The 14390-nt window shown below is 44.1% G+C and overlaps 1 protein-coding gene across 1 annotated transcript in view; it reads left to right on the top strand.

Annotated features, from left to right (window-relative positions):
- Nucleotides 1–14390, top strand: part of VAT1L (vesicle amine transport 1-like) — a 113439-nt gene that overhangs the window by 60955 nt on the left and 38094 nt on the right. The window contains exons 6-7 of the mRNA XM_015409964.1: nt 477–532; nt 8046–8240. Of these exons, the coding sequence (XP_015265450.1) occupies nt 477–532; nt 8046–8240 (251 nt within the window). The remainder of the gene's footprint in view (nt 1–476; nt 533–8045; nt 8241–14390) is intronic.

Raw genomic sequence — 14390 nt, 5'->3', positions numbered from 1 at the left:
CGCACAGAATGATCCTAATGGCACAGTTCTTCTAATCCAACATGTTTAGCTTTTCATTGAGAGCTTAATGTCAGGAGGATGTTTGTTGCAAACAATCCTTTTTGTGTACACCAAGGTTGTGGAAAGCCATCTGAAGACTGCATGTTTGTATCCATTTAACGACAGTGATTGTCAGGGGCTGGCACAATTTGTATAACAGACGGGGAGCTAATCCATTTGAAAAGCTCTTTGGGAAGATTTTATGGAAAGAGGAGAATGATATGTTTGGATTTTGACTAAAGGTACCAAAATTGTTAGGCCCATTCCTCACAGCACACAATGTACAGTGTCTGTAGTGGTTGTTGATAATAATAATAATAAATAAATAAATAAAGACTGCAGACACTGTACATTGTGTGCTGTGAGGAATGCGCCTAGCAATTTTGGTACCTTTAGTGTCTGCAGTCATTAATTTCCTTTCCCCCTTTATTTTTCAGGATCATCAAATATGGTTACCGGGGAAACCAAAAGTTTCTTCAGCTTTGCAAAATCAGTAAGTACAAGCCTTTTGTGGCTCTCCTAAGTGGTGGTTATGCATCTGTTTCCTGCTATTTCTCATGTTCCTACAATTCCTTTTTTCACAGTTTGATTAAGATTTGGCAACCTGAGTAGCTAACTAGATGAGAGATGCATAAACACTCCCATTTAAAAAAAAAATGAACAGCTGTGGGAAGATGCAAGTGTGAGCTGAGAAATAGCTGAAGGGGCACTGCTTAAACCCTTTCCCATCTGGATACAAGTAGCCATTTCTTTTCCTTCCATGAATAGGAAAGCAGCTTATGAGAAGTGATTCTGGGGGAATGGGGTATGTTTGCATACATCCCGCCAGTGTTTCTCCGTTCGGTTTCACAATGCAATCCTACATAGAGTCGTATCCTTTTAAGCCCAGTGACCTAAACGGACATAGAAGAGTACATAAGAAGATAAGAGAAGCTAATGTTGGATCAGGCCAATGGCCCATCCAGTCCAACACTCTGTCACAAAGTGGTCAAAAATACCAGGTGCCATCAGGAGGTCCAGCAGTGGGGCCAGGGCACTAGAAGTCCTCCCACTGTTGCCCCCCCAAGCACCAAGAATACAGACCATCACTTGCCCCAGACCTAGAGTTCCTATCTATACCTCATGGCTAATAGCCACTGATGGACCTCTGCTCCATATGTTTATCCAGTTCCCTCTTGAAGCCATCCATGCTTGTAGCCACCACCAACTCCATGTGTTAATCACTCTTTGGGTGAAGAAGTACTTCCTTTTATCTGTTCTCACCCGACTGGTCAGCAATTTCATTGAGTTCCCATGAGTTCTTGTATTGTGAGAAAGGGAGAAAAGTACTTCTTTCTCTATCTACTCTATCTCTGCTTAGCTCTGCTTAGGATTTCACTGTCATGCCACTCTTCATGCTTTGCCCATGTAACATTGAGGTTTGCTCTCATTTGTCTCCATTAATTCCCCCCCCCCAATGCCAGTGATCGATTATATCACGTCTTATTGGGAATGAAAGGCACAAACATTATTAAGCTTGCCTTGGGCTGGTTTTTTTTTTCTTGCAGAGTTGCAGCTAAAATGGATAAGGGACGCTTTTTTGTGACAGCTGGTTATAGTGTGACAAATATTATCTAGATCCAGAGCTGTCAAAGTGTGAGGCACGTCAGCCCTTAGAAGGGAAGACGTTGGCCATTCAGGACCTGAAGCCAAATTTTGATGAAATATTAAACTAGAGGAAAGATCAATCAGGAACTGAATAAGCAGAAAGTTTAGGCAGTAGAAATAGCAACAGATCTGACAGAGTCCTTAGTGATTGATTTTTATTATTTCACATTTACTTATCGTCAATAAAGAGTGAAGCACACATTGATTTTAAGCCTTTAAAGTTTCAGCCAACTCCTGCTGTGGAACAAATATTGCACTTAAGAAAAACAGCACCCACCAGAAATAGAGCAAGCCATTAAGGAAAAAAACTCATTAATAAAAAGTAGGAAAGTGCATTGAATTGTTCATAAAAATGTAAATTGCTTTTTATCCTAATCTAATTAAACTATTAAAAATCAAGTTATCAAATATGCCTTTTTTCAATTAAAAGGAATTGGCCCTTTTTGCAAGTGCTGGCTGCTTCTCTTGCAAAGATGCCTTTGGGCAAAGTAGGCCATCTTAATTACACTGGAAATGATAAAAGAATTAGTGACAGTCAAGAGCGTAATATTGGTGTGAATTCAGCTGGAGACCCTTTTGAGAAGCGATCCACACAATTCGCCAGCAAGGTTTTCTTTGTTGTTGTTGTTCAGTCGCACAGTCAAGTCCGACTCTTTGTGACCCCATGGACCACATCACGCCAGGCCCTCCTGTCTTCCATCATCCTCCGGAGTTTGCTTAATATCATGTTCGTTGCATCGATAACACTGTCTAACCATCTCATCCTTTGCTGTCTCCTTCTTCTTTTACCTTCAATCTTTCCCAGCATCAGGGTCTTCTCCAGTGAGTGCTCCCTGTTCATTTGGTGGCCAAAGTATTTAAGCTTCAGCTTCTATATACTTTGTTGGTCTTAAAGGTGCCACTGGATTCATACTTTGTTTTGTTAACCACAGTTAGTCTTAAATACGGTTCTGCATTCTGTACAAACATGGACATCGTAGCTTACTCCTGGCTAGGGACATATGAACACCTGCCAGTTTGGCTCATGCTCTGTTCACTGATCACAAGCAGGGACGATTTTTCGAGGACTGGTTCAGTAAGTCATCAATCTGTTTGCCGGTATTCAACATGTTGCTTCACTGTATTTATTCCTAGCCATGCATTGCGACTGAGGGGTGACATGATTGAGGTTTATAAGATTATGCATGGGAAAGAGCAGGTAGAGAAAGAGGTACTTTTCTCCCTTTCTCACAATACAAGAACTCGTGGGCACTCCATGAAACTGCAGAGCGGTCGGGTTAGAACGGATAAAAGGAAGTACTTCTTCACCCAAAGAGTGATTAACACATGGAATTCACTGCCACAGGAAGTGGTGGCGGCTACAAGCATGGACGGCTTCAAAAGGGAATTAGATAAGCATATGGAGCAGAGGTCCATCAGTGGCTATTAGTTACAAGGTATAGATAGGGGCTCTGGGGCAAGTGATGCTCTGTCTTCTTGGTGCTTGGGGGGGTCAGCAGTGAGAGGGCTTCTAATGTCCTGGCCCCACTGTTGGACCTCCTGATGGCACCTGGTATTTCTAGCCACTGTGTGATACAGAGTGTTGGGCTGGATGGACCTTTGGCCTGATCAACATTGGCGTCTCTTATGTTCTTATGAAAGCATCTATTCTTCGGTGCTCAGCCTTCCTTATGGTCCAACTCTCGCAGACATACATTACTACTGGAATACCATTGCTTTGACCATACAGACTTTTGTTGGCAGGGTGATGTCTCTACTTTTTATTATGCTGCCTAAGTTTGCCATTGTTTTCCTCCCAAGGAGCAGGCATCTTTTAATTTCATGGCTGTAGTCACCATCTGCAGTGATCTTGGATCCCAGGAACGTGAATTCTGTCACTGCTTCCATGGCTTCCCTTTCCATTTGCCAAGGAGTGATGGGGCCGGATGCCATTATCTTCGTTTTTTTAATGTTGAGTTTCAAGCTAACTTTTGTGCTCTCCTCTTACACTTTCAGCAAGAGGCTCTTTACGTCCTCTTCACTTTCTGCCATTAGAGTGGTACAAGCGGCACCCACCCACGATACTCGCAGGGGGGGATTTCATAACACACACACACTCACTTTCTCTCCAGGCTCCCCTGCAGCTGCCAGACCCACTGATTCCCCCCCCCGGTGGCTTGTTAGGAGCTGCTCCAGACAACCTCATCAAGGCTCCCCCCCATTTCCTCTCTCAGTGGCTCATTCAGAACTGCTTCCTTCCTTCCCTCCTTCCTTCTCTTGTCTCCAAGGCTCCCCCAACACATACCTGGGCAATGGCACCCGGGCTGTGGGAGACTGACCCAGCACAACAGAGCCTCGGGGGAAGCAAGGAGGCTGCCAGTGAGGCAGCGACTGAGCCCTCACCAGGGGATAGATGGAAAGGGTGAAGGGTGGCCGGGCTCACAGCTGTGCTCAGTGTCCCCACCACTAATTCCAAACAAATGAGGCAGGGAACCGACAGAAGAAATGGAGTGGGGGGGGGGCAGTGTTGAGGCAAAGTCTCTGAAGTCCCCGGAGCTTCCTCGCAAAGCACCCCACAGTTTCCAAGGGTAAGTCCGTCCTCTGCACAAGGACTGTTGCTGTGGCAGCTGGAGCGGCAGCCGGGATGGTTAGTGGCGTGGCGGCTTCCCTCGAGCTGTTCCCACATTTCAGTGAGTGAGTTCCCTGCACATGCCCAGAGTAAGCAGTTGTAGGGTTTTTTGGGATTTAAGTATCCCCTGTATACTTTTTGAAACTTTTCAGATTCACACCTGGGGACTGCTCCAAGTGTGCAGGAAAATCTCTTTGCCCCCCAAGTGCCCCCGATGTGCAGATTTAGATATCTGCACGGAGGGGGCTTCTTGGCTATTAGTATATAGATCGTCTGCATATCTGAGGTTGTTGATGTTTTTCCCGGTGATCTTAATTCTGGCTTGTGATTCATCCAGGCCAGCATTTTGCATGATGTACTCTGCATATAGATTAAATAAGCAGGGTAACAATATATAATATGAAGAACAGGCTTTCTTTATTCAATAACAAAATGAGACTTCCTGTGTTGAAACCTCAGACAAATTCAGATGGCTCATCTGGCTGAAAGTGAATGTTTTGGAGAAGAGGTGGAAGGGAATACCTGGCATGCTTTAGGTTTCCAAGTGAGTGTGGTTTCCTAGCTGGAGGGTAGGATTTACACAAGAGAGATCTGGGGTCAAATCCCTGTTCCTAAGGGCACCTTCCTGGGTAACTCTTGGCTTGTCAAGTTTTCTCTCTCAGGCTCATTATAGGGGTAAAACTGAGGACACTGTGTATGCTGGTCTGAAGGCTAAGGAGTAAAGACAAGTTAGAAATATAATCAGTACAATAAAAGTACCCAGAAAGACAAATCAGAGAATGTTGTTGTTGTTCAGTCGCACAGTCGAGTCCGACTCTTCGTGACCCCATGAACAAGATCCCGCCAGGCCCTCCTGTCCTCCGCTGTCCTCTGAAGTTTGCTCAAATTCATGCTCGTTGCATGTATGACACTGTCCAACCATCTCATCCTTTGCCGTCCCCGTCTTCTTTGACCGTCAATCTTTCCCAGCATCAGGGTCTTCTCCAGTGAGTGCTCCCTTCTCATTTGGTGGCCAAAGTATTTGAGCTTCAGTTTCATTATCTGGCCTTCCAGAGAACATTCTCTTTTTGATTCTGATTTCTTTTAGGATTGACTGATCAGAGAATACACAGAATGAAATTCATTCCTTTGTGTGTGTGTCCCCCCCTCCCCCGGGGCAATATGAGCCTTGAGGTTTTCTATAGCCTCCATCTGGAGCACATGGAGTTAGGCTTGCCATTTGCCTGCCTGCAGCAGGTAAACTTCCACCCTTGACTACAATCCTCCACCCTTGAGAAGTTGAGCAGCAGGAGAAACTGTCCTCCATAGTAATGCTTTAGTGATTTCCATATTTCTCTGTAGTATTTACCATAGAGATGAGAGGCAATTCCTACGGCATCATCCAGAAGTGATGTCACATCTTCTCCAAATTCCACCTTCCCCTTCCCCAGGCACTGCCCTCAAAATCTGGAATTTGCTGAGGCAGTGCTGTCAATCCTACATGGAGTTAGTATTTTTACGAGCTGATTGCTCCTCATGAGTGGGATGTCTGCAGCTGTCCTGAGTCCTGTGACAGCAGTGGACCTTTCCAAGCCACCCCATCAAGTTTCCAGGGTGAGACACAGACACAGGTCTCACTTGGAGGTGCTGGTTCATACAGACGTCACCTACATGTTTTCTCAATCAGGCTACAGTTTTGCAAGCAGCTCTTTCCATTCCTGAACCGAGTCACATGAGGGCCACTAAAAGTACGCATAGGCCCATACTGACCTTGTCTCCTACTACCCAGTGGAGCAAACAACATTACTTTTTTCTCAACAGCAGTTGAGAGAGAATGAGAAAAGTATTCCTGTGTCATTAAAGGGACAGCAAGATCACAGTGTGGCAACCTTTCTAGAAAAGATCATGTGAAAACATGAAGTCTAATTCCCATAGGCATCAAGGTTGCAGTAGCACCTTCTGCTAAGAGCCTGTGTGCACAGGAAGGGTTGTGTCTGAGTGATCAGATCACCTGCTTTTCATGCAGAAAGTTCCGGGTTCAATCTATGGAACTGTCAAAGACTAAGTGCTGGGAAAAGATTTCCCTCCATCAAAGACCCTGGAGAGACAACTCAGTGCCCATCAATGTAGACATTATTGAGCTAAACGGGCCAATGGATGGTCTGATGATATAAAGCACATTCAGCCTCAGCATTCATATATTCAGTGTCAGTCTATTCATTCAGCTAATGGTAAGACTGTATTTAAGAACATAAGAAGAGCCCTACTGGATGAGTTCATCCAGTCCAGCATCCTGTTTCTAACAGTGACCGACTACAATCTAGCCACTAGATTCTTCCTGTTAATCAGTAGGAAATCCTTCCTGAAATTCCTGAGCATACTAGCTTTGGACCTAGGTGTTCCATTTTGTTATGAGAACTAACAGCTATTGATAGACTCACCCATGAATTTTTCTAATCCATTTTTAAAGTTCTTGTAGGGCCCTCTTGTAAGAAAGGGACTGAGGAAAATCCACTGGGTCTGCTTTCTGCACATGAGCAGACATAATTTTATAAATAATAATGATGTTCCCCTTTAGTCATTAATTTTTTCTTAACTAGATTTCCCTGAACACTATAGTCTTTCCCCTGTAATGGTAGGACGTTTTCCAGCTCTGTGATGCCATTTTTGTGATAGGGCAACCAAAACCATATGCAATATACCAAACACAGTTATACCATAGACAAAGGCATTATTACACTAGTTGTTTAATTTTCCTTCCCTTTATAATAATCTGTAACATGAAATTTGCCTTTGTCAGTGTTGCCACACATCAGATTGTCTTTGGCTGTGGTCACATGGAGCATTAGCCACGCTACAGAGACAGAAGATAGGCGGATTTTCCAGGCGCAATCACACCTCAAGATCTGGGAAGCGTAGAGCTCCCGTGGCTAACCCGAGGCTTCACTCCGAAGATGCGCGGTAAAAAACTAGTACCTCTGAGGTACTAGTTTCCGGAAACCACGGGGCAAGGGCAGGCGTCTGATCACGTTTCCAGTGGTAGCTCATGGCATCCGGCGCCCGCCCATGTCCCGTCGCGAAAAGGGGTTTTTTTGTCAAGTCTCCACGGGTGCGCACAAGCACCCAACGGCGCATGCAAACACTTGGGTTTAAAAAAATCACAACCCCCGCAGCACTGCTTCTTTGCCATGCCGCAGGAGTGAGGTATGATCGGCACCTCCCCCCAACCATGGGACGTCGGCAGGAAGTCGGGCGGGATGTTTGATCCGGCTGCCGCGCGGTAGTTCACTCTGGGGCAAACAGCCACGCCTCGCCCCCGCGATATGTGGCCCGTGTGACCAGGGCCTTTGTTGAGCAAACTCACCATAACTCTTTCCTGTCTAGGTACTGCCTTGTCAAAGCCCATCGGCAGACAGACAGACAGACAGAGCACTATTGTTCTTTTACCCCAGTGATCATCTCATTATGTTGACTAACATTGTACATGGTGGTGGTGGAAAGTGCCGTCATGTCACAGCTGATTTATGGCAACCCCTTAGGGTTTTCGAGGCAAGAGACATTCAGAAGTGATTTGCCATCGCCCTCCTCTGTGTAAAGCCCCTGGTATTCCTTGGAGGTCTCCCATACAAATACTAGCCAGGGCCAAATCCCTGTCTAGCTTCCGAGATCTGGTGAGATCAGGCTAGCCTGGGCTATGCAGGTCAAGGCACATTGTACATGATTTTATGCTTATTTACTTTGTTACCTTGATCTTGTTGTCATTTGTCTCTAGTGGTGGCAAGTGGAGAAAGTCAACCCAATCAAGCTATATGAAGAGAACAAAGTTATGGCGGGATTTTCTCTCTTAAACCTGCTTTTCAAACAAGGCCGAAGTGGCCTGATTCACAATGTAATGGACAAACTCATAACACTGTACAACGAGAAGAAGATCAAGCCACGAGTTGATTCATTATGGGCACTGGAAGAGGTAAGATGGTCATCTTTTCTCCTTGTCACCGTACTTTGATATATATTTTAAGCATCTCTGAATCAATTATAACTGATATTTATATATTTGCAATTGTTGTAAGTAATATAGATGGCCAGGGATGTGTGAAACCTGGAGGGATTCTGTTTTGAGGTTCTCTTACTGGTGGAAAGAAGTGAATTTCCATAGAAAAGGCTGCTGACAGTTTGAATTTTCATAGACTCTGGTTGTGTGTCCTTTTATTCAGTGTTATCAAATCCCTACTGAAGGACTTTGGAAGTTTGCATTTGTGTGTGCTTTGCTCTCAGTTGCTCCACATCATGGGTTTGGTTAGCTTTTCAGTTGCACAGATATTCAGTTTGTCATGTGTGTGTGTTCCTCTTGACAGAAGGAAGATGCTTTGGAGTGAAAGGCTTAAAATACTGTGAGACTACAGATGGTTTTATGCAAAAAGTTAAATGTACAATGAGAATACAAATGTTGCATATAACAAGAGACTACACTGCTAAAAGGTTGATGCATTGCAAGAAAATATTTCTTTTTTATTATTACCCTTAGACATCACCAGAAATGTGTACAGAGTAACATACAGGGGTAAATAACCAGTCTCTGTCTCAGTGAGTTCCAGTCTAAACTATAGAGAAGCAATGATAACAAAGGGCGAATATAAGAAAATGAAGTTATCTGTATTTAGGTTTCCTACAAAAATGTAGGGATGGTCACTAGTTTAGACAGCTATACAAAGCGGACTGGAGAAATTCATGGAAGATATGACTATTGGTGGCTAATAGCTGCAATGGTTTAATGGAACCTCCATGTTTGGAGGCACTGTACCACATGACCACGGAAAAGTCTTCCGACAGCGCTGGCTCTTCGGCTTTGAAACGGAGATGAGCAACGCAACCCTAGAGTCGGATTCGACTGGCTTTCGAGCAAGGGAACCATTACCTTTTTCTATATCACTTGCTAAGAGGGCAACATCAGGGACAGATTTTGACTTCTCTGCTTCTGATAGTATCTTGTTGGACACTATGGGAAACAGGTAGGGATGTACACCTGGAAAATTGTATTATTTGGATTTTGGGAAGACATAAATACTGGTATTCAGGGGTACTCAGGTCCTCTGAGTCCATTTAGGGATTTGGGTTTAGGATTTTTTGGAGGGGATTCCAGAACTATTCAAGTCCCATCATTCCTTATGGGGAACTTTCTTGGATGGCTGGAGAGGCTGTTTTTCAACCAAATGACACCAGAATTGCAGGGCTCCTAGTGCTCCCTAGTGCTTCCTGTCCATTAAAAACCCCTCAAATTCCAAGTGAATGGGGTTCAATTCTACAGACCCCTGAACAAGGTGCCCCCCCCCCAGCCATCCTACTTGTCTCCATTGTTCCCAGTGATGAAAAAGAATTCCACACTTTCTCCAGGGCAAAGCCAACAGCCAAACATACAAGAACAAGCAACCATTGGCCAAAAGCCTCCAATGCAGATAGATCCAACAAGCCCAACAGCAATGTCAAACCAGAGAATCCCAGAGGGGGAGCTTGTTGGACTAGATGACCTGCAAGGTCCCTTCCAACTCTAACATTCTATGATTCTAGAAGAACCACAGCCCAATGTAGCAAGCACAATGCAACCAATGTCAAACCAGAAAATCCAACCTAAGCATGGGACACTGTTGCATACTCAACACAACCAGTGTCAAAGCATGAAATCCAAGCCAAACCAATTTGACAGACCAGTACCAACACAGACAGGCAGAGCTGGCAAGACACTGACACAGACATATTGTAAAATTGGGGGGGGGGAGGCCTGGGAACCATAACATGCTTGCCCTGAATATTCTTCAATATTCCCAAATATTTTCAGTATTTTTCAGGAAATGATATCCAGTATTCTAGAATTCCAAATACCACTTTGACTGACCAGGATATACCCCAAAATACCAATAAGGCACTCCTTGGGTATATTTTCAGCCCAGAAATATTTGGGCGTGCATCCCTAAAAACAGGATTCTGAGCCATCAGAATGCTGATTCAGAAGTTTTCTTACATTCTTATCTAGATGAGCTCTAATAGAAAAGGTGGGGGCTGAATGTAGGAAGTGAAGGACGAGACGACAGATGGCATTGTGTAGGAATTTCTGACACAGGATATAGCAATAGTGAAGGGACAGAGACTACATAATGGTCATCCATGTAAGTAGGAGTAGCACAAGGGGTTATTAAAGAGCATGAAAATTTCAGAATGGCTGCTTGAATTTTCAGGCTAAATTTAGAAGTGACAGACATGTAACCCTAGACATGAACTCAGGGTAGTTAACTTTCAGATATTAGCAACAAGAACCTCCATTTGGTTTTCAGTAGAAGTGTTGAGCACCACTCTTAGCAGCACCTTCTGACATTCTGGAGCATGGAAAGTCCATTATTGCTGTATTAACCATTCCTTCAAGTAGCTCTCCCATGGCCATTATCTCCCATATGTGCTGTTACCCTTCCTGGCCCTGTCTTTATGTTCCATAGCCCCAATTCTACGGTAGCATACTCTACGAAATGTTAACAATATTGTGCCTTTGGCAGTAAGCAGGCAACTTATTGGTATCCAGTTGAGAATTGCGTGGGGGCAGGGCCAAAATCTCTATTTTCTAAATGTGTCAAGCCACATTAGAAGTCCTAGAGCAATATTCATTTGTTTGTTTGGTAACATTTCATTTAACATTTGCCAGTATTTGGCTGTCATTGTGACATTACTCTGAGAAGTAGGCAAATACAAGCTGTTCAGGACTCCAGCCTTGCTTGTTTGACAAGCCTACTTGCTATTGGTGATTTAGTAGGAAATCTGCAAAGCATATTAGAGCTTGGAGTTAACAGGAATATGAGCCATCTGCAGTTTTGGGGAGGATTTGTTGAGTGTCCTTTGCACTTAGATCCCATTTTCATGTTTGCTTATTTAGGACTGTGGCTAGAAAAACACTAAGCTCTTAGGAATACATCGGATAGATGGCTGGATGGATGGATGGATGGATGGATGGGTGGGTGGGTGGGTGGGTGGGTGGGTGGATTGGCATTATTTCCAATAAAATGGCCGAGGTGGTGTAGAAAAATCAACTGCACAATGTTGAATAAAAACATAGTGTCAATAAAATCAGTGTTTAAAATAGGAAGTAAAAAGAGAAATAATACATGAAAATGACTCATACTGAATCAGACCATTGGTCCTTCAAGGTCAGCCTTGTCCATTCAGGCTAGCAGCAGCTCTCCAGAATTTCAGGTTCAGGTCTTTCCTGTCACCTGCTACCTAAGCCTTTTAACTGGAGATACCAGGGACTGAACCTTCTACATGCCAAGCAGGCATTTTACCACCAAGCCATGGCTCTCTCCCAACAATGAAGCAAGGTGAGAATAAAGAGATTGCAGTTTTGGTGAACAAAAAGTTCTGAAAAGGCAAGGAGAAAAGAATCCTGACATACTTTCTAGGGGAGACCATTCCATAGTACTAACACATCTTATTTCAGGCATGAAGAAGTGGTGGTGGAATGTGCTGTCAAGTCGCAGCTGACTTAGGGTGACCCCGTAAGGTTTTTGAGGTGAGAGACAAACAGAGGTGGCTTGCCACTGCCCACATTGCAGCATCATTTCTGGACAGGGTTGCCAATCTCCAGGTAGGGCCTGGGAATATCCAGGAATTACAACTGATCTCCAGGCTGCAGGGATCAGTTCCCCTGGAGAAAATGGCTGCTTTGGAGGGTGGACTGTATGGGATCACATCCCTGCTGAGCTCCCCCAGGCTCCACCCCCCAAAATCCAGGAATTTCCCAACCCAGAGCTGACAACCATAGGTCCAATAGTGCAGTAACTGATTAATCTTCTGTTGGATGCAGTCTTCTGCCAAAGGAAGGACACCTTCTCCCAATATATGATTCCTCGTGGAAAAGATCCAGCCGTATGTGTTTTATGCTTTGAGTTAATACCTCCTTCGTGTGACTGTATCCATAGTGAAAGCTTGACAGCATTATCCAAACTGGTTTGCAAACAGATGTAGTGATTACTCTATGACTCTAATGCAAGGAGTCTGGTTTATTTGACAGTATTGAAATACACCATTGCTTGCAGGTGGGGGCTTCATAACCCACTGCAAGAAATGATGTTAAAGCCCCCCTGAATTTTGTGCAGTGGGCAGCTTTTTGCAGCAGACACAGCTGCTGTGGCTTGCTTCAGATCATGGCACTAAGAAAGACATGTGCGGTTTGAGCGATGTCCCAACTAAACTGGAAGATGAGACCAGAATACCAATGAACCTGTTACTTTCAGAGTAATAATGGCCATCTCTAGGTCACCACTAATTGTTTTCTGTCTTTGGTTTTTGATTCATCTCCACTACTCCTTCCCTCGCTGTTCATCAGTTTGCAGTAACGGCTTAGTATGCCGGTTGGCGTTCTGCAGACCTTTAAGAAGATGAATCGAGGGCTCCAGATTAACAGATGGGACAAATGACAAAAACTGACAAGGAGAACATAAACAGCATCTTTCACGTTGTTTCCAATTTGTTGCATTCAAAACATTAATCCATTAGGATGGGATGGCCTGCAACGGTGTTTCCAAAACCTGTGTCACTGCATATTTTACCAATAACAGTGATGTGCCCACAGAAAACATCCTGAAGCTGTTAAGCAGAGCATGAATATAACTGCCATCTAGGGTTGCCAGCTCTGGGTTGGGAAATACCTGGAGATTTTCAGGGTGGAGTTTGGGAAGGGTGGGCTTTGGCGAGAGGAGGGACCTCAGGGTATAATGCCATAGAGTCCACCCTCCAAAGCAGCCATTCTCCCCAAGGAAACTAATCTTGGTCATCTGGAGATCGATAGTTATAGTGGGAGATCTCCAGGTACAACCTGGATGTTGGCAACCCCACTGTCATCCCATGTGAGTCAGATATACCGCTTTTGAACATGGAGGTTCTGTTTCATTATTGTGGCTCATAGTCATTCACTAGGGATGTGTGCTTGGTATAAAGCGAACTGAAAAACTACTTGATAAATACCTTATGGGTTTTTACCCTTTCCTCGTAGGGAATGTGCTCCAATAATGATTGCTCTTTCTAATACCTTTCTCATCTTTTACTGGATCTTGCTCAAAGCACAGAACAGTGCAAAGTTATTTCATAGCTCTCTTCTCTTTGTTAAAACAATGTTGGAGGCCCCGAAGTTCTTGGCTGCCATATGCCCCCAGCACCACAGTCCTCACCATGACCTTGCTTTACTCCCTGTCACCTTCCATTCCTCACTTCACTGGCCAAAAACAGAAGCAGAACTGTCCTCCATACAAGACCTGAATGTGCAAAATGTATGGAATGCCAATGAACATGACAATAAACACTGATCCTAGGGCTGGCCTTGGACTGGTCATAGGACCAGCACAGAAAAATCAGGCCAGGGTTGTCTTCGGGGGCTGTTTTTAGTTATTTTTAGGCCAGCCACTTTTCTCCATGGAGGGACACAAAGAAATGATAAAGATAGACAAAACAATCAGAAAATAACCACCTATAACTTGGGCCATTCTTGAATCTTATGGTCCGGCTCATTGAATGTTAGAAGTCACAGGCTGAAGGGCCAAGATCCCTTTGGCTGTTGCATGTCAGCTCAGACCCAAGGGCTCGTGCCTCTGGCCCCACCCAAGTTTACTCCTGGAGGTCGGAAGAGTGAAGAAAAGCACAATCTCAGTGTTGCAGCTGGCATGAGTGATGTTCCTCCCACTATGCCCTCCCTACGCCCATCTGGCAACTGGAACTAATTTTTATAATCCTAGTCCTGTCACATTGCTTATTAGATTTCTAACACTGTTTGATTGCCCTGACTTACATCAGATAATTACATTGAGTCTCTGTGAGAAAGGCAGACTGTAAATGAAATTCAAAAAAGAAACAAAAAGAAAAACCACATCTGGAAAATGGATGGAAATCAGGCTTTTCATTGATGGAAATATGAAGATTTGTGCCCATTTACAATTGTCGTGCTAGAGTTTGTTAATGCAGGATTGGTTGCTTCATCACAATAAAGTTCATATTTCAAAGTGAATGTTAAAAATAGAAAAGCAATTAATTGCAATATTTCTTTTCCAAGGTGAACCCCCTCCTCCTGCCACTGAAGTAATGAAAT

Source organism: Gekko japonicus, unplaced genomic scaffold (genome assembly GCF_001447785.1).
Source record: "Gekko japonicus isolate JY-2015 unplaced genomic scaffold, Gekko_japonicus_V1.1 scaffold95, whole genome shotgun sequence".
Taxonomy (NCBI): Eukaryota; Metazoa; Chordata; class Lepidosauria; order Squamata; family Gekkonidae; genus Gekko; species Gekko japonicus.
This window is presented reverse-complemented; position numbering and strand designations above follow the sequence as displayed.